Below are 26636 nucleotides of genomic sequence, written 5' to 3'. Positions count from 1 at the left end.
TTCTCATTTGAAGAAAAAGCAAGCAGCAGTTTTACTTATAATAACTGCTGCTTTTGCACACGACACTAAAGGTAGCTAAGTGGCAAGATGGCGTTAACATCTAAAACGCTTATGCTAACATAGCAATGTGTGCAGGCAAAACCCTGTCTTCACTACACACTATAAAGAGAGAAACACAAAAACACTGCAATTCACTGGTAGTGGAGACTGAAAAATTTGGCATAAAAGGATCCTTTACATTGTTTATTTAGAAAGTATTTTGGGAGTGTGGGGGTGACTGTTCAGGAGTCCATAGCCAGACTTCTATAGCTGTCACTCTAATATAGTGCTTTATATTGAAATTGCCTATACTTCTTATTGTTCACGAGGCCAGAGGTAGGTTTTAATTTTTTTAAAAAAAACATTTTTTTTAGGCACATCCCATTTTCCACTTATGGTCTTATGTTTGGTAATTTGCTTTCCTTGGTGTTGTAATAAATGTGGACAGACAATTTATGTATCTAAGTGTTTGTACTTTAAATGTATGCCGCCTTTTAGTGTTCATTTATTAGTAGGGATCAAATGAGTCCCTTGAATGTGTGTAACGAGGTCCAGTGGTTTCATAAAGCACTCTACCTGCACCCACATGCCTCTTTATCGTCATGGAAGTCCTTTGCTATTTACAAGAGTCTGTAGTTTAAGCTTATTTTTATCTAATATTTAGGGTCCAGAGTCATGCTTGATATTTTTTTTTTTACTGCTGTTTCTTTTAGAGCAAGCCTCCTCCGCCTTTGAAGCGAACAAGCAATTCCCCAGAGCCAGTCGCCATCAGCAGAGCCAACGCTGACAGCAGTGGAGGTGGCACCACCACCCAGGAGAATGGCGTGCTTTTTGAGGATGAGGAGCAGGACCTGTTTGCACGTAAGAGAATAAATTGAAACGTCTTTGTTATAAACAATGGGAGAAACTGCTGAGCTGGGAGGGACTGCATTGTACAGCATCTTTGAACACCAGACTGAGATGGTACATCATGAAAAAGTAAATCAGTGTGGCAAGTGGCGAGAATCATGGTTAAAATGTTGGTGAATCTTCCCCCATGAAATAAAGTTGCCACTTGGCAAGTTTATTACTTGCATAACAAGTATTTGAATGTCACGGCATGTACAAAAATTTGGAAAGTCACCTAACAGGGTTTTCTTTTCATATTTACTTAACAGTAAGAATGAAGCTCTTTAAAGACGTGTTCTATAGCACTCCTGAATGTTAAAGTTGAAAAACAAAAAAAAAAGAAAACCGAAAGACCATGTTTGAAATTATTACAGATGATTTTATGTAAAGTTCTATTCAAGTATCATCTCTAAGCTTTTGCAAAATCTTGAAATGTAAGCAAATGGTCAGGCGGTATGTTTCTTTGAAAAATGTGGCCACGCTACCACCAAACTACCTCACAGCACATGATCCCTTTAAACAGACCCGGTTCCAGGATTTGTTTTATGGGGAAGCATGTGCATAGTAAATGGAGCTCACTTGAACAGTGGCATGTGGGGTGTCCTTTCCACACCAGAAGCGGAGTGGGAAAGTCCTATTTCACAAATATAGAACCGTGTTGAAGTAGCAATTACTCTTTCTTCCACACAAAATAGGAAGGTTAATTCTCTGTATAATCCTAGCTAAGCGAACGGGAACCTCTTAGCATTGGCATAGCCAATAGTTCTCGCCCTTGGGACCTTATAACTGTTTAGCCATGCAAGGGTTGATGTTGCACCAAGGATATTGTGCTGCATAACTAAATACTTATAAGGTCCCAAAAGCGAGACCTATTGCCTCTTCGTGTTGATGATTTTCTGACGAGTTCTTAACAATCTGTAAACTGAATTGTTAATTACTTTATTCATCTGATACGAGTTTGTGAAGAGAAATGACGTCGCAAACTGAAGAGCGAAGTGAGAGACTATGAGGTAGCGCAGAAGTATTTATTAACTAGAAAGTGGAAACGTCGCGAGAGCCAGCTGAGGAGAGCAATTGCCTTAACCGTCACAGACCAAACTGTTATATATGAGATGTCCGCGCGCAGTGCCAACATTCGACCCGCGCGCGCACAATGTCAACATTGCTTCCGCCCGCACAGCCTCAACATTCGTTCTGTGCGCGAGCGCCAGCTGACATTGCAGCAGAAAGGCAATGAAAGAGGTAAAGCTGGAGAGTGTACATGCCCTCGGCCCGTGGAGACCTGCTGGGGTGCCTGGGTAAAGAGATACATTATCAAACGTAAGACTCTCATCAGTCATCAACATCTACCAATCAGCAGTAAGAGGTGCTCTGCCTCCACTGCAGGGAATGCGATTTAGGGGCTGACAAATATAGATTCAATTATAATACAAAGTCTAAAAAAAACACACACAGTAAAAGCAGCTGGAGGGCCGCGCTTGCTCCGCCTCGTACACAACCTGCGTGTCTAGACAGAGGTACAGTAAGGATGACTTGGAGAGCTGTGCACAGAGCTGTCTCTGTGCCAGCAGAAGGATGGGGCACACAGACAGCCCGGCATAAACAACACACATACACTGACAGCCACAGCAAAGCCCCGGCCTTAGAACACGGCAGATGGTGCCTCCATGCACTGCAAAGGGAGGAGGCCAACACACAACTGCAGGTGAGACCCGAGCTTTGTGGCCACACATGCCAGAGGCCTGAACCCCCATACAATGGCCGTGGTGATATTAAGTGAGTGGAGCACCCCACACCACAGCGCCAGCCAGAGGAGAACAAAAGCTGCAATTGCTGCCAACAAGTGAAGATGTAGACAAAGGCAACGAGATGTGGGACCGATCCACACTGTGAGCTAAAATATGAGGGTTATAGACACTTGAGGGGAATTTTGAGGCTTAGATGCCCTGGTAGAATCGAACAGAAGCAAACAGACAAATCTGCACTACCATATATGTAATGTAAAATACGGTGCTCATGTACAGCACTCCAATACCTTCGGGTCGAGTTTGCGCTATATAAAAGATGCAAAACAAAAACAAAACAAAAAAAAACAAGTCACGAAAGCGAGCGCACACGAACCGTGTTCCAAAAAGGGGGGAGGGAGATGCGAGCAGAGCATATGGTGATCACTTTCGCGGCCGCTTTGATGTTCTCAGTGGCCGTGCGGCTCACTGAGAACATCAAAGCGGCCGTGAAAGTGATCACGCAGGTGGACAAATGGTGCGCACGCCTGGCGGCGCACATGCACTGTAGCTAGAGGCCTGCAAAAGCCATTAGTTTGCACTTCCAAATCCTGCTTACTAAAACTCTTGCCAGAGCAGCGCTAAAGCGCTGGCTCAGGCGAGACCTAAAAAAGTTATTAAGTGTGGGAAGTGCACATGTGAGATGAAATTTATATGCCTATAGTACTTGTGTGATTGTGAGTAAAACATCTTATCTGCTATATTAAAGGGTGTGCTGTTTATGCACATTTCCATAAGTGGATGCAAATTATACATTAGGAAGCCGTACTATTGCGAAGCACAGACCGGTTGTAAAGTTGATTGTGCTGTAACTGATGAAGCACAGTTTATCTACCTGTAGAACATGCTTATAATAATGGATACTGTCTGATCATCCCTTATTTGGCGTCTTCATCTGGGTTGTAACTGGACAGATTCTAAATATCCTACAGAGCTGCCACTCATGTGAAGACCCTCAGTTTCCTGAATTACCCCTTGGAGCCAAACACACAACTATAGAACCTCTCTCTGAACATTTTAGGCGTCAACACACACCAAATAGCCTCTTGGAGAATTGTACGAATCTCCAGAATCCAAAAATCATTGACTGTTTCATAGAAATATGCAACTGATTTTATGATGGACTCCAGAGTGCTTCCCTGTCCCCTCAATCACTTTCTGAAAGCTCATAGCCTCTTACACACCATCCTTCAAAAGATGCCAGCCTGTCTTCATATATTGATAAACACATTTTTATTGGTTTACAGAAAGAATACACCAGCCATTCAGCACAACATCTTGGCAATCCAGAATGACATAATAGAATTTGCGCAACCCAGTTTACAGACATCATTAAAAACAGTGACTTGAAAGTGGACATTCCCTCCTATGACTACACCACCCCTCCCAACCATTTCCCCCAGACTCTGCGGTATTTCTTGGGGCACCCACGTGCTTCATACATGACTTTCTCCTGTGTGGCACACCAATCCATCCTAGTCCGCCATCGCCCGACACTCGGGGGCTCAGGGCGTTTCCAGGGGGCCGCGATGTCTCTTTTGGCAACCGCCATAGCTGTAGTTAAATACACCTTCTTATTCCGAGATCCATCTAACCGATCAGTAATGCACAGGATCGTGTGTTTTGGGTCGTGGGGGACCTCCCAACCCAAGATTTCGGTGACCTCCTCCTCGATTTCTCTCCAGAACCGCGCCAGGCGGGGACAGGCCCATACCATGTGAAGGAAGTCAGTTGGGTCGTGACCAAACCTGGTACAGGCTGAGGTCGGACTAAACCCTGCCCGATGGAGGCGCACCGGAGTGAGGTATGCGGCGTGTAAATAATAGAGCTTCACCAGGCGCAGCCTAGCAGATGCGGTAACTGTTCTAAGGGCCATAAAGGCATCCCGCCAATCCTTCTCCTCCAAGGGGACAACCCAGTCCTCCCACTGGGCCCGCAGTCTGTCTTGGGAAGTAGGGGTATTGTTGATCTGTGTACGATAAATGCGGGAGATGCCACCCTTCCCCAGGTCTCCAAACATTATCTGAGCTTCAGGCGGGCTGTGTTCAGGAAGCCGTGTACCTGTTGTAAGGTGTGTGTGGAGGGTGTGTAATGATTGTAGATACCTTTGGGATTGGTGCAGGGAGTATCTATTCTGAAGGTCCTCGAAGGAACGCATGTGGTCTCCCACCTATACATCACCCAATTGTGAAATGCCTATAAGGTCCCAAGCCCTGAAGCCTTGTAGCTCATTAACTTCCATGAACCAGGTCCCGTGCCACAAGGGTGTGCAGTGGGTCAGTGTGTGTGTGTGTGTCCATTTGGTGTGCTGCAGTGCAGCCCGCCAGGCCATTAACACAGAGCGCGTCACCTCTGGTAGGCAAGAAGGAATAGGGGCCCCATACAACATGGACTGGATCCTGGTGAGGCCCAATTCGAGTCTGTAAGCCGGATCAGACCATCCCCCGTTAAAACAGTTGTGTATGGAGAGAAGTCGCGTGGCAAGATAATATGAATAAAGATGAGTCATTCCTAGACCCCCCCTCAAACGAAGAGATCCTGCAGATAGTTAGCGCTAGGACCTACCTTTCCCCCACAGAAACTTGTTGACTATACTATCCAGCTCGCGGAACCAGGCCTTAGGAAAACACATTGTGTTTTTTTTAAGGACTTAAAGGAAGCGAGGAAGCACCATCATTTTAAAAAGGGCCACCCTCCCCATATGGTTTAGGGACAACGAATGCCACTTCTGGAGGTCTGCCTTGGCTCTCTTCACTAGGGGATGAACGTTGAGGGCCCAGCTCAACTCAGGGAGTAAGGTCAACGAAATTCCCAGATATTTAAAGGATTGACGTCAAAGAGGTATATCAATTGCCAGTCAAAGCATTCCCGGGATAGGTGGAGGGGAACCAGAACCGATTTGTCAGGGTTCAACCGGAGGCCAGAGGCCCGTTTGAAGGAGTGCAGAATGCGGAGACAATGCGGACCTGACCGGGTGGGATCTGCTAAGTAGATGAGGACGTCGTCTGCGTAAAGAGCAATTTTATCTGGCTCGGTATTGGGCCACTCCCATCCCCGCACGTGTTCGCACGACTGCATCAGGGACACCAAGGGCTTCATCACCAAAGCGAAGAGCAGGGGGGAAGAAGAGGACAATCCTGCCTCGTTCCCCAGCGAATCGTGAAGGGTTCCGACAGAACCCAGTTTACTAGGACACAAGCTCGCGGGAGGGCGTATAGAACCTTGACCATGGCCCGAAAGCGGGGACGAAGTCCCATCCCGCCCAGGACATCTTCAAGAAACCCCCAATTCACTGAATCAAAGGCCTTCTCAAAGTCTACAAGGAGAATCGCCAGATACGGGGTAAGGAGATGATGGTGGGCCTAGGCGGATTGCAGTCTACGGAGACAGTGCCGGGTGCCACAGGAGGGCATGAACCCGCATTGGTCGGGATGGATCAGCGTGGACTGGTGGGGTTTGAGCCGCTGGGCGAGAATTGTGGCAAACAATTTAACCTTGGTGTTAATGAGCGAGATAGGGCGGTAGTCGCCACAACGTGACGAGGACGGTTAGGATTTAGGCAGAACCACTATGGTGGCCATATCCGTCTGCTGAGGGAAGGAGCTCCTTTCCACAGCTTCCCGATACAGTTCCGCAAGGTGGGGGACGAGAGTGTCCCGATAGTGCATGTAGTTTTCTTGAGGGAGGCCGTCCGGACCCGGTGTCTTGCTGGAAGAAATAAGGCCAATCGCCTCTCCAATCTCCTCGCGGGTGATGGGGCGATCTAGATCGGCTTGAGTAGTCTGGTCTACACATGGAAGACGGCCACCCCCGCAAGAGAAAGGGTTGGAGGTCTAGCCTCGTAGAGGTGACGATAATAGGTGGCGAAGGCACAGGCCATGTCCACTGGAGAGCGGCACACCGAATCATCCTGTGCCACGATCTCGGGAATTATACGGTTCGCTCTAGGGTATGTGGCGAGGCGGTGAAGGAGTGATCCATTCTTGTCGCCCCAGCCATACACTCTGGCCACGGAGGAGCGCCAAAGAAGTTTGGCTGCATCCAGCGACAACTGCTTGATCTCCGAGCGAAGCCGGGTAAGAAGTCTCGTGTCGGAGGCGTCAGGGGAGCGGGCAGAGATGCGTTCAAGGCACAATGCCTGCGCCTCCTGTGTAGTAATTTGTTCCAATTGGGCCTGTCGCTGGATCTTGATCTGGCTCTTGGCGACCCCTCTAATCGTAGCCTTGCCCGCCTCCCATAGGGTGCCCAGGGAAGAGACCGATCCTTCGTTAGAAAGAAAGTAGTGTTTGAGTTCCCGCCCACCACCTTCCGAAACTCCTTGTCCTGAAGGAACCAAGCATTGAGCCTCCATGTTTGCTGGGCGAAGGCATGGGGGACCCGTGCGAAGATCACCAGGGAATGATCGGAGATGCCTCTTGGAAGAAGGGAGATGTCCTGAATCAGGAGGTAGTCCGTCGAGGGAACAAAGATGGCATCAATGCGTGCCTGTGTGTGGTGTGCCGCCGAGGTGTGTGTTTAAACTGGTTAGAGTGTGGGTGCCATACACACCAGGTGTCACATAGCCCCAAGTATTCAGCCCAAACCGTCAGCTGTTTTGCCTGTGCAATTCTACTGGGTGAAGGGGGACCGGTCGTGTCCAGGTCCAGAGTAGAGACCGCATTAAAATCGCCCTCGAGTAATGTGGGACCCAGGGGTAGGGATGCCACGAGGTCGACAGATTTGGCTAGGGTCGCTGTCAACATAAACGGTGGAGAATAGAGTGACACAAAGTTGAGGGGGGGGGGTTACCATTTAGCGTGCCACTAAGGGCCACGAAGGTGCCCTGGGCATCGAGGATCGTCTGCACAGTCACGAAAGGAAGGGAGCGTTTCACCAGAATCGCCACCCCTCGGGAGCCACGAGTAAACCCGGAATGCAAAGACATGTCGTATCCATATCGCATCAAAAAGGGGCAGTGATTACCCATCAGGTGTGTTTCTTGTAAGAGTAAAATGTCCACTCCTAGGCGTTGTGCATAGCGTAAGACCGCCATGCGTTTGAAACGATCCAAGAGGCCATTAACATTCCAGGACATGATGCACAGAGAAGTGTTTTGTGACGGTGTGTCAGGCATGTTGGCGGGTGTGACAGTGAGTCCCGAGGGGGAGACACGATATCAAAGGTGGACGTCATCGGGCCCTGCGAGGTGTCCGAAGGGAGATCTGCGTGTCCCACTGGGTGCAAATCAGGATGCCTTGTGAGTGCTGGTGCAACAAAACTAAAGAACAAAATAAACCAAAAATAAAGAAGAAACTGGGGACAACGGTCCCACCCCCACAGCCCACCCCTCCCCCACCCTACACTTCAGGAATGGAAGCATCTGTCGCCCCAACAATAAACCAATGAATAAACAACCAAACTAAAACGCTTGGGAATGGGAAAGCATGGAGGACCCCATCTCATGTCAGGATGTGTATAAACAAGTCCATCGGGAAGAAAAGAGATGTTTTGAGTTTGAACATGGTCTCCGGCTGCGGAGCCAAGCCTGGCAGGCAGAGACTAGCTCAGGCAGGGTCTTTCAGGAGCATTGGGCTACGTGAGAGGTCCGTGTCTAGGAGATCGAGCAAAGAGGACTGGGGCGAAGCACTTCCGCCATCCAGGTGGCCGTAAGAGCTAGGACGCCTCCCGGCTGAGGGCTCCTCGGAGAGCAGCATTGCCTGTTGTGAGTGGCCCGGCGGGGAGTCTGATCGGGCCCGTCTCTGCCCGCGGTGCCTGCGGAAGTGGTTAGGTTGAGGAGCGAAAGGAGTAAGATGGCCAGGTCCACCTTCCTCTCCCCCCAGGATTGGAGTTCGGTCATCAGCTCGCAGAGGGTGCTCCTCCGTTGCCCAGGTCCAGGCCTCCATAGGGTTGTCAAAGAACAAGGTCTTGTTAGCGAACACCACGCGCTGGAGTGCTGGGAAAAGGAGCTCGATGTTGCGTGCCGTCAGCTTTTGTTTGACTTCACCCATGGAGCGGCGTTGACCCTGGACCTCGCGGGTATAATCCGGGAAGATCATAATTGCGCAGTTTTCATAGTGCAGCCGCTGTTGTCTGCAGGCCTCAGACAGGGTGGCGTCACGATCCTTGAAATTAGGCACCCGTATTATGACTGGACAGAGAGGCGCACCCGGTGGTGGTTTGGGGGCCGGGGACCTGTGGGCCCGCTCTATCGCGAACCATGGAGAGAGAGAGCGCCCTCAGGTACCCACGACCTTAGCCACCTCTCCAGGAAGTCCACAGTGCGGTCTTGCTCTGCTCCCTCCGGGAAGACCACCAGGCGGAGATTGTTGCGTCGGGATCTGTTTTCTGCATCCTCCGCCCGGCGATGCAACTCTTAAGGGTGTGACTGCAGACGGGCCACCTGTCCCTTAAGTTGCTGTCTCCTTGATCTGGGCTGTTGCGTTTTGGAGGTCCTGCCGGATGAGTCACGTCCACTCGCACTTCTGCGATCTTGCCCTCCACCGAGGTTTGGGAAGCATGGATGGCTTGTAAGATGGTGGACAAATCCGCGGGAGCCGAGGCTCCTGTTCGGCAGCACCCCCGGTCGCACCCACCTCCGAGGTGTTGAAACGATCCATTTTCGTCTGGGTGGCAGGGTTTTACGCCGATCTGTCCATTCTGCCCATTATGACCCCCCCCTGTGGATCTGCGGAGTCCCGAAGTCCCCGCTGATAGACCCCACAGTGGGGAGATTGGAAAATAAGCACGGGTGGGTCGAGATCCGGCAGGGGTGTGCAGCCAGTGCGAAGGCGTGGCTCTGATCAATCCACTGCCGCCCGAAATGTGCGGCCGGAGGAGAGGGAGAGAGGAAGGGAGAGAATCTTGAACCATGGCCGCAGTTGGGTCCCCGTCCTCCTGGGCCACAGAGCGTTCCGCTAGGGTAGTAGTGCAGAGTAGCAGCAGAGGTCCGAGAGCACAGCGGGTCCGGTGCTAAAGGGCCGGTGTGGACAGACGTATCCCCGGTATGTAGCAGTGATGGATGGCCCTGGTCCCAGGGAGGGCCCAAGGAGAAGATTAGAGGAACAATCGAGCTCTGCCACACAAAGTTATGGCCGAAACCCCCCAGGGAGCCGTCAGGGCTCCATGTCTGGATCGAAGTCGCCCTTCAGAGGGTCACTGCCACCCAAATTGGCGGCCGAGACAGTCCCGACCTCACACCAGGCCACGAGAGAAGAAGCACAGCAGGCCACGCCGACACAGCTAGGAGGCGGGTAGGCTTCCCCGCCCCCCAACAGCAGGCACTCAATAGGTGCTTTGGGAGTGGGGGAGGGAGAGGAGGCGGGGGGAAAGAGGAGCAGTGCCAACCAGTGGACCCCCCTTCCTGCCTGCCGCCCGATCGCCCGAATCCTCGTCCAAGGATCAGAGGCAACAGCACCCCCACTCCTTACCTCCAGGCAGGTCTTCGGGAATACCCCACCCTCCGCAGGCCGCTCACCAAACGGCGGCCTGCGGTGTCTGCAGCGACGGTTCAAGCCTCAGGGACAGTCAGATCACTTTCAGGCCCCTCTCTCGTGGGCTCCATAGTGTCACTGCTCCTCAATAGGCTTCACATCAGATGGAGGCCTGCGGTGCCCGTTGTGTCAGTCTGGGCCTCGGGGCAACAGGGAAGGTCCAGACACCTCTGGGCCCCCTTCACAAGTCCCGTGGGATCACTAGGCGGCTGGCGGGTACAAGGCGAACCCATGCGGCCGCCAGCGCAGAGGAGCAGATCTGGCCCCACCCCGAAGGAGCAGGCGCGCCCATGAGGGGAGCGCTACGATTCACCAGGGGGAGAGGTGCCACGCCAGTCCTCTGCCGCCTGATTGATGGCCGATGTCACCGTCTCCCCGGTCGCCCAAGACACCAGAGATCTGGGCAGGCCGGCTTTGCCGGGGGGGATCGGCTGACTCAACCTGCTCGGGAGACGCCAACCACACCAGGAGCCCCGCAGCACAGTTAATCCGGGTCGGTCATGAGCATCGGGTCAGCGATGGGCCGGGAGTCTTCGCGGCGGCCGCCATCTTGTGGATGCTCCGTGGCTGGTCCGGAAGGCTGGAACAGCCACACAACCCAGAAATCAGCACCCAACGTCTCAGAAGAAGCTCAGGGGGTCCCCAGGCAGCCAAGTACGAAATGCGGGCTCAAGGGGATCCCGGTGGCAACGGATGGCAGAGCGGATGACGGAGGGTTCCGGAGCACACCTAAGTTGTGACCTCCATCTTGACGCTCGTAGCCGTGCCTCGGTCTTCATATATCAATACTTATAATTGAGGCATTCCAAGGAATTTTGGGGTCAAATACAGAATTAGTGGGATTGACATCTTTATGGGAGGCTCTCATGATCAGCAATATTTGAGCATGTGTGCAACTAAATAGCATCATGTTAGTGTTTTTATTAATGTTTAGGTGATGTACAAATCCACAATTTAAATAGCTTGTTGGAGCTCTAATGCCAGGTTATTTGAGTGACTAAAATATATAATGATGTTGCATCTTTTTATGAAGCAGAATTTGGAACAAAGGTGTATTTACAGGTGGAGGTCTTTCACTGCACCATCATGGTGCATGTCGCATGACACTCTGGAGCAAATGTGACTGGGGGTGTACTTGTAGCAGCATACAAAAACCAAACTTTACATCACCATTCCTTCAGCAGGGCACCATGAAATCCAGTAGCTCAAACATCTCTAGAAAATAGAACAATGGGAATATCCTTAAACAACCACATGATACTCTTTTGCACTATATATGTGATAGACTTCTAGCTGCAGATTCCTTACTTTAGAATTATCCCAGGTGTCATAATGGATCTGGAAATGTTTTGAGCAATAGCCCTGCGCTCCGGTAGGTGATGTGCACGGTGCCTATATAGGTGCCACCTCGGTGTGCTGACGTCAGTTCTTGCCTTCTGCGCCAGATAGCGCTGATCAAGTCTGTGCTACCCCTTAGTCACTTTTTGACAGTTTTTTGTGACTTTGTGTCTCACGTTTTTGAGATCTCTCCTGTGTGTAGGTATGTCACCTTAGAAACCAGCTATTTCAAGCTGTGTGGATCCTGTCATAAGCTGAACTCTATGATAGACCCCCACTTGGTGTGTTGGGGGTGCTTGGAGCGGGATCATGACTCCAAGGCCTGCGAAGACTGCTGCACCATGCACCTCAAGCCGCTGGGGGAGCGTTCCCTCAAACTACTCTGCCTGACATCAGTCGATTCCTTGACATTCGAGGTCCCATTTGCGCGCAAGTTCCCGGGACTGTTCACAGAGCCCCTCCTCACGGTCTTCGTCGCACTCAAAATCTTCAGGGTAGTCAAGTAAGTCTCACAAACATAAGAAGGCAAAGAAGTCCAATATCTTCGACTACACTGCATCCATCGAAGTCTTCTGCACTCCAGAACCCCAGGTTGGCTGAACCTGAATTTGTATCCACTAAGCGCATCCCTGATATTTCCCGGATTGACCCCCACCCAGCTGAAAAAGTTTTGAGGTCATGCACATCAGAATTGGGTGGCTTGGCCCCTCTTATGGGCCTTCGGACCCTATGGGCGCAAGAGGGGCTTCCTACTTAATCCACCATAGCAGACTTGCCCGTGGAGCCAGTGTTTTCCCATGGATCCCTTGCTGGCTCCAGAGCTGAGCCATCGTGAAACTGAGACCTTCCTGTGCTGATGCTCTCTAGTGCCACTGACACCCCTAGGTGAAGCCGTCCCCATTCTCTCACAGAGACATTTATCCTCAGATTCCTTACCTTTGAATTCTCCCCAGGTGCCAGTTCTGGATCTGAAAATCTTTCAGCAGTACCTCTAGATGCTGAGGGACGGTGCCGTACAGCTCAGCAGTGACTTCTCCGGATGTGACGTCAGTGGAGCCTTACAAGTCACTCTGGCGCGTGGGCGTTAGTTTCTACTTTTCCGTGCTGCAACGTGGATCCTGAGAAGAGTACCTCTGGCCGTTTTTCAGCCTACTGTGATGAAATTTTGTCAGGAAACCGTGTGCCTTATGCCCTCTGGGTTTAAATCTTGTAGGTCCTGTGTTCGCCAGATGTCTGGTACGGACCCACACTCTATTTGTATGTGGTGCTAAGGCGAGCACCGCGACGTAGATGACTGCGTCGCCTGAGAATGGTTGAAGCCGAAGGCACTGCGAGAGCAGGCAGGAAGCTTCTGACTGTTCCGTTGTTGCGGACTTCCAGCTCCACCAACGTCTGTCTTCTTCTCGGTCCAGAGGTTGTACCCGGGAGTGCCGAACTTCTCCCCGTGGTCAACAGCAGCGTTCCCATTCAACAGCAACGTCTTACAGTAAGCGCGTCGCAAGGGAGCAAAGCCCCGGTCTTCTGTGACCTCTTCGCACGATGCAGATCGCGGAGAAGTCTCACGCTCTAGTGCTGGGACTCCTGCTCCGGTGTTCCAGCCGTGCCTCCCAGTTTTTCCTGGAGCCGGGCGACCTGGAGTCAAATGCAGGAGTACTACGAGACCCTTAATCTGGTTTTTGGGCCCTCATCTCACTCTGGAGCGCCTACAGGCCCCAGGGAGGTTGTAGGCGCCGTAACTGCACCATCGCTGGTGGGTTTGCCCTCGGCAGCAGTTCTAGTTTCAGACTTTGAAACGCCGGTACACTGTCCTGTTGGTCCCCCACATGCGGCATCCATTGTTCCTCCAGTGGAGACGGAGGACTCTGAGTTGGAGTCGCTGCATGTCGTGGATAAGGCTTTGCCTAGACTCCAGGTGTTTACTTTGACACCGGTCCAAGTCTCTCCTTCTTCCCGGGTGGACATCGACATGTTTACGGAGCCATTAGTGCCAGTCATTTCTGTGGAGGCCCCACATGACCAATTAGGAGAAGGTTGTGTGGGGGCGATTCCTTTGGAACAATAAGGGCTTGTAGATAGCTGGGTTGCTAAGTTGGGTGTGGCAAGCAGGCTGGATTTATCCTCTGCTGTCTCCCTTTTGTTGCCCCCTGGCCTTACCTCGGAAGCCAGTTCTACCTTGGCAGAGGTTTTGAAGAGTGGCTGAGGTCTTGCATCTCACTACCCACTGTGGAGAAGGCTACGGATACTCTGACGGAGGTCCTTTATCCTGGTCAGTCGGTCGGGGTTGAACCATTCCTTCACTTTTGCGAGGAACTAACTGACATTCTGCTACGACATAGGCAAGACCTGACTCCACAGTACTGGTAGACCGTACTATTGCCCTGCAGCTGGGGACCCTGTTTGTCTTGTAAGCAACCGACCCACAACAACTCCGAGGTCCAAACTAACATGGCGTCCCCGGGAATGTAGGCCGTTCCCAATTACCCCCTTGCTAAGGAGTCCAGGGGGCAGGATGCTTGGGGAAAATGTGTGTTCGACGCATATGAGGTGCAGATTATACACTTTTGCATAGATCGCCATCTGGTGTTGGGCCCGGATGTTTGCAGTTTGTTTTTCTTCTTGGACAGTCTTTGGAAGTCACAAGTTCGGTGACTCCTCCTTCGGTCCGTACTGCGCATGGGCTTCGGCTCCATCCTCAATTGTTTTTTTCCCCCATCGGGCTCGGATGTGATACTTCGTGCTCCGGCTTCGAACTTTTCCAGTTCGACCTTCGACGGAAAATCCTCGTCCATCGAGATTCTTAAGACAAAAATTATCTTCTTCATCTCTCTCGGTGGCACTTCTCGATTCCAGACATCGGCACCGGCCTTCGGGCCTCCCTCGACTCCGGTCTCGGCCGATGGAAAGGACTCCCTTCAAAAAGTGCCCAAAATGTGGGTCTACATTTCCCCACACCGACCTGCATCAGGTGTGTAACCTCTGCCTCTCTCACGAACACGAGGCCCGAGACTGCCCCGCCTGCAAGTCTTTTCGATCGAAAAAGACCATCCGGGATCGAAGAGCTCGACGCACCATGGCGCACTCATCGACTTCGGCTCCACCTGACATCTTCGGAGACGACACCGGAGCTTCGGGGCAGCAGCAGCACACCGAGCAGGAGGAAGAAATCGTCAGCGCTTCCGAGGCCGACGACTCCGACCTGGAGGAGATCACACCAGCGCAGAGGGTCGTGAGTACTCTACCCCCTCCCACTCCCGTACTCCCACCGAAAGAGACTCCCGTTACACCTTCGCCTCCGGGCCTAGGGAAAACCAAACATACAGCTTCTATCACCCCACCTTCGGGCCCGGTGTCGAAGCATCATAAGTCTCCCGGCGGCTCGGGCCAGCCTACTCCTGGTGCCGCAAAACACAGTTCGGCACCGAAGAAAACTACACACAGTTCGGCTCCGACGCCTTCGGGCTCGAAACCTGCACTCTCGGTGCTGACACAACATAAACATAAATCCCTCGGCACCGACGCTCCGGCGCCGAAGCCTGCCTCGGCACCGAAGAAATCGGAGGCCCCGAAACAGCATGGCATGGAGAAACCATCGAAGCCCTCGGCTCCGAAAACATCGGCACCGGCAGACGATTCGGTGCCAGAAGAACTATTTACACCAGATCCTTATCAAAAGACTTTAACAAAGGATCCAAAGACCGGGCGTTTAATTTTGTCTTCCAAAAAAAGACATTTAAACAAGCCATATCCTCCTCCACCGCCAAAACGGAAGGACTCTGCCACATCTCCCTTCAGAGTACCCTCCCCACCACCTCCTCCACCTTCTCCATCTCCTCCACCTCCCATATCTCCGCCACCTTTGCCTCACCATTCTCCAACACCATCTCCAGACCCTGATTATGGAGATCCAGATTATGATCCAGCAGATGCCCCACTAGACCCCACACCTCCAGGGACACCAGACCCATGGGAGGATTACCACAACCCCGATGTACCAGATATGCCTCAGGATGACATTTATCCATCCAGGCCATCTCCTCCAGAGGACTCCCTGGGGTTCCACCACTTAATACAGCGGGTGGCACACTACCACGGGGTAGAATTACACAGTGAGCCAGTTGAGGACGATTTCCTACTGGACACTTTTCACATACAAGATAAGGCCACAGCAATATTGCCCATGCTCAAAGGAGTAACCAAACATGCTGCAGAGGTGTTCAAGGACCCAGTCAGAGCTAGGGTATTAAACCCCAGGATAGAGAAGAAATATAAAGCAGCCCCCACAGATCCTGCATATATTAAAGGACCTGCTCCCTTAGACTCATTGGTGGTATCCACAGCTAGGAAGCGGTCTAACTCTCAATCCTCAGGGGAGGCTCCACCACCAGATAAGGAGTGAAAGCTCTTAGATGCGTCTGGTAAACGCACTGCCTCGCAAGCTGCAAATATGTGGCGCATCGCCAACACGCAAGCACTGCTTGCACGTTATGATAGAGCACATTACGATGAGCTGGAGGCTATCATGCAACACCTCCCAGACAAACAAACACAGGGCTCATGAGCTAATACAGGAGGGAAAGCTCATTACCAACACCTCAATTAAATGTGCCCTCGACGCAGCAGACACAGCTTCTAGAGCTATAAATACCAGTGTTTTGCTTCGTCGTCATGCCTGGCTCAGAATCTCAGGGTTTAAGCCTGAAGTCCAGGCATCTATATTAAATCACCCCTTTGACCAACAACACCTATTTGGTCCCAAAGGTTGACGAAGCATTGGAGAAAATGAAAAAGGACACGGATACAGCAAAGTCTATGGGGGCATTACAATCCCATACCCCTAGACGTTCATTTCGTCGTTCCTCCTTTCGTGGCACAGGCAGAGGTTACTCTGCCGATAGTGCCTCTACTTCCTACAAGTCCCCTCCTCAGACTACCTTCTCAAAGGGCTATCAAAGAGGTGGATATAGAGGAAACCATAATAAGGGCAGGGGCAAAACCAACACCACCCGTTCTGCCACACCACCCGCCCAATGACTTTCCCCCGCTCGCCCCAGACCATTCCACTCGAGTCGGGGGCAGACTATGGCATTTTCTACCTACCTGGGGGACCATAACATCAGACAAATGGGTGACACAAATTGTTCAGTCAGGCTACTGTCTCGAACTAACATCTACCCCACCCAATATTCCACCCAGGCACCGTTCAATGTCGCAAGAACACACCACATTCCTCAAACAGGAGGTAATCTCCCTCCTGCAAAAACAAGCTATAGAGCAGGTCCCCGTCAATCAGCAAAATTTAGGGGTCTACTCTCTGTACTTTCTGATACCAAAGAAAGATGGGACTCTACGGCCCATTCTAGACCTCCGGCCCCTAAATGCATACATACATTCAGACCATTTTCACATGGTAACCCTCCAACAAGTTCTCCCACTCCTCTGCCAGGGGGACTTTCTCACTACTCTGGACTTGAAAGACGCATACTTTCATATTCCAATACACCCTTCTCACAGGAAGTACCTCAGGTTTGTGGTGGACGGTCAGCATTACCAAAAACACGGGTGTTTACCAAATGCCTAGCAGTGGTAGCAGCACACCTCAGAAGACAACACATTCATGTCTTCCCTTACTTGGACAACTGGCTGATAAAAGCCGCGTCCTACAACCAGTTTGTGCAACATACAAACAGCACCATCCAACTGTTCCACCAGCTAGGCTTCACGGTGAATCATCAAAAGTCCCACCTCATACCATCTCACACAAAGCAATATCTCGGGGCCACTATAGACACCTCCAAAGCTATAGCCTATCCCAATTCAGCCAGAATCGCAAGCATATAAGCCTTGCGCCAAACCTTCATTCTTCAGCACTCTCTCCTAGCAAGAGTGTTCATGAAGCTAATAGGGATGATGGCATCTTGCATCTTCATAGTGCCCCATGCAAGACTCCACATACGTCCACTCCAAGAGTGCCTAGAACGGCAGTGAAACCAGGCCCAGGGACAGCTGTCAGATCTGGTGTTGGTGGACGGCCGCACCCATCACTCTCTGCAGTGGTGGAACACCACAAACCTTTCCAAAGGGCGGCCGTTCCTGGACCCGGTTCCTCAGGTGATTCTAACAACGGACGCATCGCTCTCCGGCTGGGGAGCGCACCTTCTACACCTCACAGTGCAAGGTCTATGGACGCCACAGCAAAAATTACTCCACATCAACCATCTGGAGCTATTGGCGATCTTTCTAGCCCTGAAATCCTTTCAAAAACAAATTTCAGCCAAAGCAGTCCTCATTCGCACAGACAATATGACTGCAATGCATTATATTCAAAAACCGGGGGGACACACTCTCCCCAGCTCTCCCGCTTAGCACAGAGCATATGGAGATGGGCAATTCCACAAAAAATCTTTCTCCTGGCACAACACGTCCCCAGGCATACAAAACACCATGGCAGATCTGCTCAGCAGACAAACGCAGCAAATGCACGAATGGGAACTGCATCCACAAGTTCTTCACCCATTCTTCCACAAGTGGGGGCATCCTCAGATAGACCTCTTCGCCACCCACGAAAACAAAAAATGCCCAAGCTTCGCCGCCAGATACCCACACCCATTGTCCAAAGGCAATACGATATGGATGAACTGGTCAGGCAAATTTGCATACGCCTTTCCACCTCTCCCGCTAATTCCATTAGTGGTAAGGAAGCTACAACAGCCCTCCCTCAGACTCATTCTGGTAGCTCAAACATGGGCCAGGCAGCCGTGGTACACCACACTACTACAGCTCTCAGTGGTACCACACCAAAAGCTGCACCTGTCCCCATGCCTCCTAACCCAGAACCATGGAGAAATCAGGCACCCGGACCCAGCTCAGCTCAACCTAGCGATCTGGCTCCTGAAATTTTAGAATTTGGATACCTTAATCTTCCCCCTGATTGCATGAACATTATCAAGGAAGCCAGACGTCCTACCACTCGAGCATGCTATGCCGCAAAGTGGAATAGATTTGTCGTTTACTGCCGTAACAATACAATTGACCCCTTAGATGCATCCATACAGCACATCATATGCTATCTGCTCCATCTTCAAAGGTGTAACCTGGCATATTCATCCATACGTCTACACCTAGCAGCAATTGCTGCTTACCTACAAAACAGACAGCATTTATCACTGTTCAGAGTGCCTGCTATTAAAGCCTTTATGGAAGGCCTTAAACGAGTAATTCCACCCAGGGCACCACCTTCCCCTGTATGGAATCTAAACGTAGTTCTTACAAGGCTGATGGGTCCGCCTTTCGAACCAATGCATAAATGTGAGCTACAGTTCCTCACTTGGAAAACAGCTTTCCTCGTAGCTATCACTTCCCTTAGAAGGGTTAATGAGATACAAGCGTTCACTATACAAGAACCCTTTTTACAGGTACATCACAGCAAGGTGATACTTCGCACAAATCCAAAATTTCTGCCCAAGGTCATTTCCCCCTTCCATCTTAATCAATCGGTGGAATTACCGTTTTTTTTCTCGCAACCTCAGTCTGTTGCGGAAAGGGCTTTACATACACTTGATGTTAAAAGGGCTTTAATGTACTACATACAAAGAACGCAACCTTTCAGAAAGACTAAACAATTGTTTGTCTCATTCTCTCCACCGCATAAAGGCAACCCCATCTCTAAATCAGGGATAGCTAGGGGGATTGTAAAGTGCATACAAATTTGCTATCACAAAGCAAAAAGAACATTATATGTTCCACCTAAAGCCCACTCTACAAGAAAGATAGGGGCTTCTATTGCTTTTCTTGGGAACATACCCTTAGATGACATCTGCAAAGCAGCCACATGGTCAACACCGCACACCTTCACAAAACATTACTGTGTAGACGTGCACTCCAAACAACAAGCTAGTGTGGGCCAGGCTGTACTAAAGACACTATTTCAAACCACTGCAACGGATACCGGTGGTCGCCGCAAGGGCTGGGTACTGCTATATAATCTATGCAAAAGTGTATAATCTGCAGCTCATATGCCTCGAACGGAATATGCTACTTACCAGTATGCATCTGTTCTTGGCATGTAGAGCTGCAGATCTATACACGCCCACCCGCCTCCCCGGCTACCTGTATCCGTTCCAGTCTATCCTATTTAGATACAACACACTTAGCTTCTTACTATTATCACTACGCTCCATCTTTTCCCTGCTGGCGAAAAACAATCTGAGGATGGAGCCGAAGCCCATGCGCAGTACGGACCGAAGGAGGAGTCACCGAACTCGTGACTTCCAAAGACTGTGCAAGAAGAAAAACAAACTGCAAACATCCGGGCCCAACACCAGATGGCGATCTATGCAAAAGTGTATAGATCTGCATCTCTACATGCCAAGAACAGATGCATACTGGTAAGTAGCATATTCCTTTTCCTCCACAGTGCAGCGTTCCGCTCCAGCAACACTATTTGTGTCCTCTGGCATTTTCTTCAAACATTGTGCGGTTCTTTGGGCCAATTTTTACCCTAGTTTCCTGTTGCTAACAGAGGAGAGTTGCATCAGTTAATGGTGGATGGCCGCGAGGCAGCCAGGCTGCTCATTTGCTGTGAAATAGACTCTATGGACTCCCTTGGCCGAGCAATGGGGTCGGCAGTGGCGCTGCGTCCGCATGTATGGCTTAGAACGTCTGGGTTTTCAGAGGCCCAATTTGCTGTTTGATGGTGATCACCTTTTTGGGGTCCAAGCTGATGCGGCCCTACCCAGGTTTAGGGATGGTTGAACAGACTCTTAGTCTGTCTATATTTACTTTAGCAACCTCCCTTCCCCCTCTTTTTAGGTCTCGCTCTCGAGACCTATTGTCGCCGAGATGCCTCTCAAGGGAGACAGACCGGGGCACGCGCAGCGATTGGGGTCGGGGTCTGTGGACGCGCTTGCGCAGACGCGCACACACACAGACACACGCGCGCGCACACACACCTCGCCGCTGCCGACCCTGCTTTTGCCAAAAATATTGAGAGGTGTGAACACTACCAGCGCGACGTCCGTATAATAATGTATAAGTGATAAAGAGTTGAAAAACAAAATTACTTTTCCGCAGCAAGCATTGGCTACGCAAAACATTTATTTTAACTTTTCAGTTTCACTTTCATTTTACTGTAAAAAGGCCTCGCGGAGAATTCACTGCATTATTAAGAATGTGCGCCTCCCCCTCCGCCCCGCTCCCCCAAATAAGTACATCATGAACAAACTAAAACCAATATCTATAGATTTAAACTTGGCTCTCTCCCCGAAACCTCAGCACTCCTCTATACAAAAAAAAACGAAGGAAGGCAGTGTTATTAAATGTGCTGGCGTTGCAGCCCGCGCCCCGCATGCATGCGCCCCCCCCCTCCCAGCGCTGCAGGGCCATGGCGCGCGGGCGGGCACTCACCTGTTCTGAGACGGCCCGGAAGAGGCAGCAGGCGTCCTTGGCGGTCAGCTTGCGGTACAGCCCCAGAGAGCCGAGGAAGTCGTCCATGGTCACCTCGTTGAGGGACTTCTGCCCGAAGTACTTCTTCATTCCCCGCTGCATGGTGGCGGTTGGATACTGCGGGCTGGGTCCGTGCTCTGTGGCCGCCCCCTCTCACGGCCCTTAATCAGGGCTCGGGGGCTGCACATGAGGGCAGGAACCTCGCACCTGCGCGCACGACGCGGCCTCTGCGCCCACAGGCCTGCCCGGTGAGCGTCCGACCTCCCGGGCAGCAAGCATGTCGCATGTTTGTTTATCAAGCACTCATTTAAATGTCTTTGGAACGAGGACTGCAAGGCATTAGTCTTTAAACTGTGATGTATGCTAGTTAACAGTCTATATGGACCGATTTTTGTCACACCTGCTCATTCACCCCCATCATACCTGTGTGTGGCCGCTTCGCCGTTCCAACAGGCCCAGTACCTATGGTGGTATAATTTAGCGTTCTCCAGCCTGAACTTTACCGCACTCGAAATATAGTTAAATTCCATTGCCTTCTGTTAATTACCCACCCAGCAAATTCACAACGTCCCCTTAGTTTGCCCTGTTGCCCTGCTTTAACTTAAGTGGAACAAGGAGGAGAGACATGGCGGCGATTAGGTAAGTTATTTTAATTTTTTTATACCTCACACCTGCCCCGCCACCCCCGAACGGTGCCGTCCGCCACTGAATTTGGTGTAAATCCGTTCAGTAGTTGTGGAGTTATTTAAAAAAATTCCAATTGTATATATAGGAACGCAGGGTATATGCGATACCGCCCGATCTTGTGCTGAGATCTAATTGGCTGCCAACAATTCAAACCAGGAAGTGTTGGAAGCCATCTTGTGGCTCAGCTTGAATCGAGTCACAGAAAAGTTTTTGCAAAAAAAGAAAAGGGGGCAGGGTAGAAACACCCTGATCCACTAGGCCTCCTGAGGGTGTGGGGGTCCCACAGGAACCCGCAGGGCCCCAAAAAAAAATTCAGCTGAAGTGCTGCTGGATCCACGGTTCGCGCTGAAAATTTAAAAAAGAAAGGAGGGGGATTGCACAGCCTCCCCCTCCTCCTGGGGCTCGTTGTGAGGCAGCTGACAGAGTATAGAAAGTATAACTAGACGAGCCAAGTCGCCCCTACGGTTTCTCCTATAAATCAAAGTTCCCTCTCCTTTTCAGAAGGATCCATGCTTGATTCATCTACAGGAATCACAGAGGTCCTACCCTAGTTAGTGCCTTGTTTCCTTTACGCACCCTGGGCCCTAGCTGTGGGTCGCATTAGGTCGGTCTGTCACCTGTAATCTTTTGCAGCTGTCGTTTGCTGCCCCGAATTGTCTGCTCCACTTCAACTTTAAAACTGAGTCACACACGCGCATGTTTGATTTTTTGCAGATTTATATAGCGTGAACTCGGCCTGAAGGTATAGGAGCACCAGTTATTGTTACACAAGGAGTCATTCATTATTTAGTAGGCATGGGAGATTAAGTGATTTGCCCAGAATCACCGGATGTGGAGTCAACCCCATTCTCGAACCTTGGTTTCCCAGCTCCAAATTCGGCAGTCTAGTCGTGAGACCACATCCTCTCCCGTTTTCTCCATTTGGTTGAAAACACGCACTAATTATTATACTGCGTCTTACCTGCCTGGATCGATGAATGAAATCAGGCATCCCGTAATGGAAAGCAGCCTTGTTATTAACAGGCCTGTTGATTCCTGTCCATTAACACTTTTTTTTAAACTTTCATTTTCATACCAGGCCCTTCTGAAATAAATCACAGGCTGCCAGCGTGAGTCCCTTGTTTACCTTTCTTTCATCGCAGAAGGCAAGCTGCGCTTCCCTAGCTAGCTAAGCTTTCTAAGGGCTGCCTCTTACATCAACAAGCATTTGCAATGCAATAGGTCTCGCAGTTACACGAATTAAAGCTATTGGTATTGTAAATGACAATGCCAATAGGCATTGTTATTTGCAATGTCAATAGCTCAAACTCGCGTAAATGCGAGACCTAATGCATTGCAAATGCTTGTTTTGATTGGTGTGCAACTTTCCACCATTTTTAGGTCTCGTGCCTAGCGTTGCAGTGCGCAGCACTGCTCGCGCAGCGCGAGACCTCTTGTACGGGGTTCTGAAAGCTGACCACACACTAGTGCGTGTGGTCAGGCTTTTGCTGGCTGCCATTAGCTTTAGCATGTTTTTTTTTTTTATTTTTACAAAAATAAGGCACGCAAGTGGGCAAAGGCGGGCGCATGTCCCGCCTTTGCTCCACCCATTCCCATCGGTGTCTATTGCGCGCATCAGCGCGGCACAGACGATCGGCTCCCTCGTCCCCGCTCCTCTGTGGTGCACGCGCACCACTGGGTTCGATTCCGTACTTTTATCTTTTGAAATTGCATTAGATTCCGGTCAGTTCACAGTGTGATGACGCGCTCTAGATGGAGGGAGAGGCGGCGGTCTTCTGTTGACCCGGGTGCTTTTATATCGCATCAATTTTTATACAATATCAAGTCTATCTGGAGTATGTATTAAAATCAGTAGATGCTCGAATACTTCTTTCTCCAAGAGGAATAAGGACTCATCGATGTGTAATTTAATCGATAGGTTTTAAGTACTGTTTGGCCCATTAAGGAGAACATGTATGAAAATGTGGGCTTGCATCTCTTTCAAAACTCGGGCACCTTAACAAATATGGCCTTCATGTCACGTCTTGCCGACCATTCTTGTCCTTCTTCTAATCACTCACACTGCTCATGCATAACGTTAACATAGGAAATGGACACGTAAATGTGTGTTTTACGCAAAGCCCTCCTTTCAGTCCTGTGTCTCTTTCAAGGGTTCCCAGGCATCCGCACCACCCTCCCGCTGTAGCCTTTCACTCCTGCTAGAGCACTCGTGCTGGTGCAGCTATGAGGCTCTAATCGTGGTGCTAGGGAGGAACGCGCAGAGCCGGCGAGCGGCGGAGCCCGCGGGGGCAACGCTATGCCGGGCTTGAGGGAGGCCTGAGCATTTCTCCATCCCCAGCGTCATGGGGAATACAGTGACCTTGTTGAGTTTCTCCACATGGAAGTCCCCGACTGAGACTGGGGGGCTGGGGAGCAGCTGAACGACGGGGAGAGGCCTCCTGGGAGCAGGAAGAGGGGATAGACGAGACGGACCCAGGGCCACACCTGCAGCGCATCAGCCACCTCGTGTTCCCCGAAGGAGAGTGTTGTGATTTCCAGCAGCCCATCTTCCTTAACTCATCCCCTACTTGGCCAGTAACAGTCACTCAAAACTGCCCAGTTTGTAGGGTGATCTATGTTTACCCTGTGCTCTCGCCCTCCCCTAAATCAGTTGAAGGGTCTTATCCTGTTCGCTACTTTCACTAAATCTTCTGCAGAGGTGAGTATGCGCTGCTTTCGTAGGTATGCCCCTTAGTTGTAGTTACATTGGCAAATCCAGTTGAGCAGGCTTTAATGTGATAAACAGCATTTGTGCATTTACACAGCTTTTGTGGATAGTGTACCTCAGTTTGCATGTGTTGGCACATTAAAGCCAGATGTATTTGATTTTGTTGATGCTTGCCTTTTTTCCAATGGATTTTTTAGGTATATATTTTCTTAAAACTATGCACACATCTTTTAGACAGTTTTATTTATAAATATATTACTTTTAAACGTTACCTTATTGTATAATATATAACACCAACAGGGCAATCTTTAATAATGCGAGACCTATTGCATTGCAAATGCTTGTTGATAATGTCAGTCTCTTGTTGTAATGCTGAGGTTTAAGCACGACTTGTTGCATTTGTGGTGTTAAAATGACAAGCACATCTTCTTTCTTGCTGGGAGACTAGTGTCTCTGGATTTAACAGTTTCAATCTCTGGATTGTTTCGCTGCTGGTTAGCGGTTCATATGCCTTACTCTATGTTGAGTATTGGTTTACCATTGTGAGCTTGTGTGGTTACTACTTGCGTAGTAAATCGGTATGCTGTCCGATAGTTCGGTCTGCTATCACATAGTTTTCTTTGAGCGCCCAGGCTTTGGCGAGCGTCACTCAGATATGTAGCCGAGGCCATTAGGGCCAGGTATATGACCTTTATGGATCAGTCGTTGCTTCCTTGGTGGTACCCTCTTTTAGGAGTCCGCTTATCTTTCACTCTTGTGAAGCTCTTTTTATAACAAGAGTAGTTAGTGCAGCTACTTTTTCTTCATAAACAGACTGCATATACTGTATCAGCGTTTGTTTTCCGAAGCAGTGTGGGTGTAGTCTTGTAAATACAGGAGCTATGGTTTCTTCCCTTCTTCGGGACGTAGGTAGTTCCTTGGTTCATTGTTGGTACAGGGTTTTTGGACTTTTTAGCGAGCCCTCCTTGAAAATCTCCATCAACGTTCTTTGCTTATACGTATCCGACAGTAGGTATTTCCTGTGTTTTGAAGTATGTATTGAATTTTATCAGCACCTAACGGGCCTCGAGATTTCCTGTTACTGCTTTTTGGGGATGTGTAATTTTTTATATATATATCATTTACTTATGAGTCGTAATGGTATTTATAATCAAATCTTGGTTTTGATTCACACACTGTATCGGCTTGGTGTGGGCGGGAGTTATTTGTTTATATATTATTCTTTACTTCGTATCAAATTTTCTGATACTATTGGTAAGAAGCATAATCTTGACTCTTGTTGGTATATATCACCTAAACCTTGCTGACAGGTTTAAAATATGCATGAAGTTCTTTGGGCTGGTTTTCAGTTTTATTTAACTTATGTGTACACAGAGTATGTATGACCTTGTGTGTATGTGGTACACACGTTTTAGTTTTTCAAAAAGAGAAAGCGAAAAATGTTTAGTCAAAGATGCGGTAGATTCTTTTCTTGCTTGCCTTGGTGCTTGAGCTTATTCAGAGCTCGATCGTATTCTGTCTATTGCACTATGACACTGAAGGCCGTATGGAGGTAAGCTTTATACGTTCTGTCTACTGGCAGTAGTTTTTGCCCAGTTAAGTTCTGTGAATTGTTGGGTCAATTGAAGTGTCTGTTGACGCATTTATGGTCTTACATATTTTTATGTCTATATATGCATCTTGTGGTAAGGTGCTATGCAATCGGTGCGTAGGATCAATATGGATATTCTTTTGTACAGGTTTAATTATTTATACCAAGGAGGTATTGTCGTTCATCCTTCCATTTGGGAAATGAGTTCTGAAAAGTCCCGTTTTGGGATTTTATCAGGACAGATCTTTTGTAGTTAATGTTGTCATGAACAATGCAGGTCATTAAGCTTTCTTTTCTCTTTGAGGGACAGCGGTTCATGTCTGTCCTCTGACGGATGATTCTTAGGGACCCCTTACTTCCCACCCCACCCTCCATTAAGGGCTGATTCTCTTGGACTGGTAAGGTTGTTTTAATTTATATGTCCTGTGATCGTGATCATGGATGCTATTAAGAACCAAGCCCTTGTTCTGCTATTCCTATGTACACTTGGCCGGTCGTTAATTTGACCGGTTAGTTCTCTTCGAAAACTTTCATAGGATTACATCGCAGATCCCTCTCCAGTGGGGTATAGCTATGGTATTTAATTCAAAGTTAAGGAATCTGAGTCTAGATGTCTCTATCAGATGTAAAAGTTACTTGTCTTGGGTAACGCCATTTATGGTAGAGACAGAGTCTAGCCGCAGATTCCTTAA

At 49.7% G+C, this 26636-nt stretch overlaps 1 protein-coding gene across 2 annotated transcripts in view; it reads left to right on the top strand.

Moving 5' to 3' along the window:
• SNX1 (sorting nexin 1) overlaps positions 1 to 26636 on the top strand; it is a 732138-nt gene that overhangs the window by 80750 nt on the left and 624752 nt on the right. For both annotated transcript variants that reach the window (XM_085643997.1, XM_085643996.1), the window contains exon 2: positions 753 to 900. In XM_085643997.1, coding sequence (XP_085500123.1) covers positions 753 to 900 — 148 coding nt within the window. The remainder of the gene's footprint in view (positions 1 to 752; positions 901 to 26636) is intronic.

This window comes from Triturus cristatus, chromosome 3_1, assembly GCF_964204655.1.
Source record: "Triturus cristatus chromosome 3_1, aTriCri1.1, whole genome shotgun sequence".
In the NCBI taxonomy this organism is placed as follows: Eukaryota; Metazoa; Chordata; class Amphibia; order Caudata; family Salamandridae; genus Triturus; species Triturus cristatus.
The sequence above is the reverse complement of the archived record's forward strand: the minus strand, read 5'-3'. Positions and strand labels throughout refer to the sequence as shown.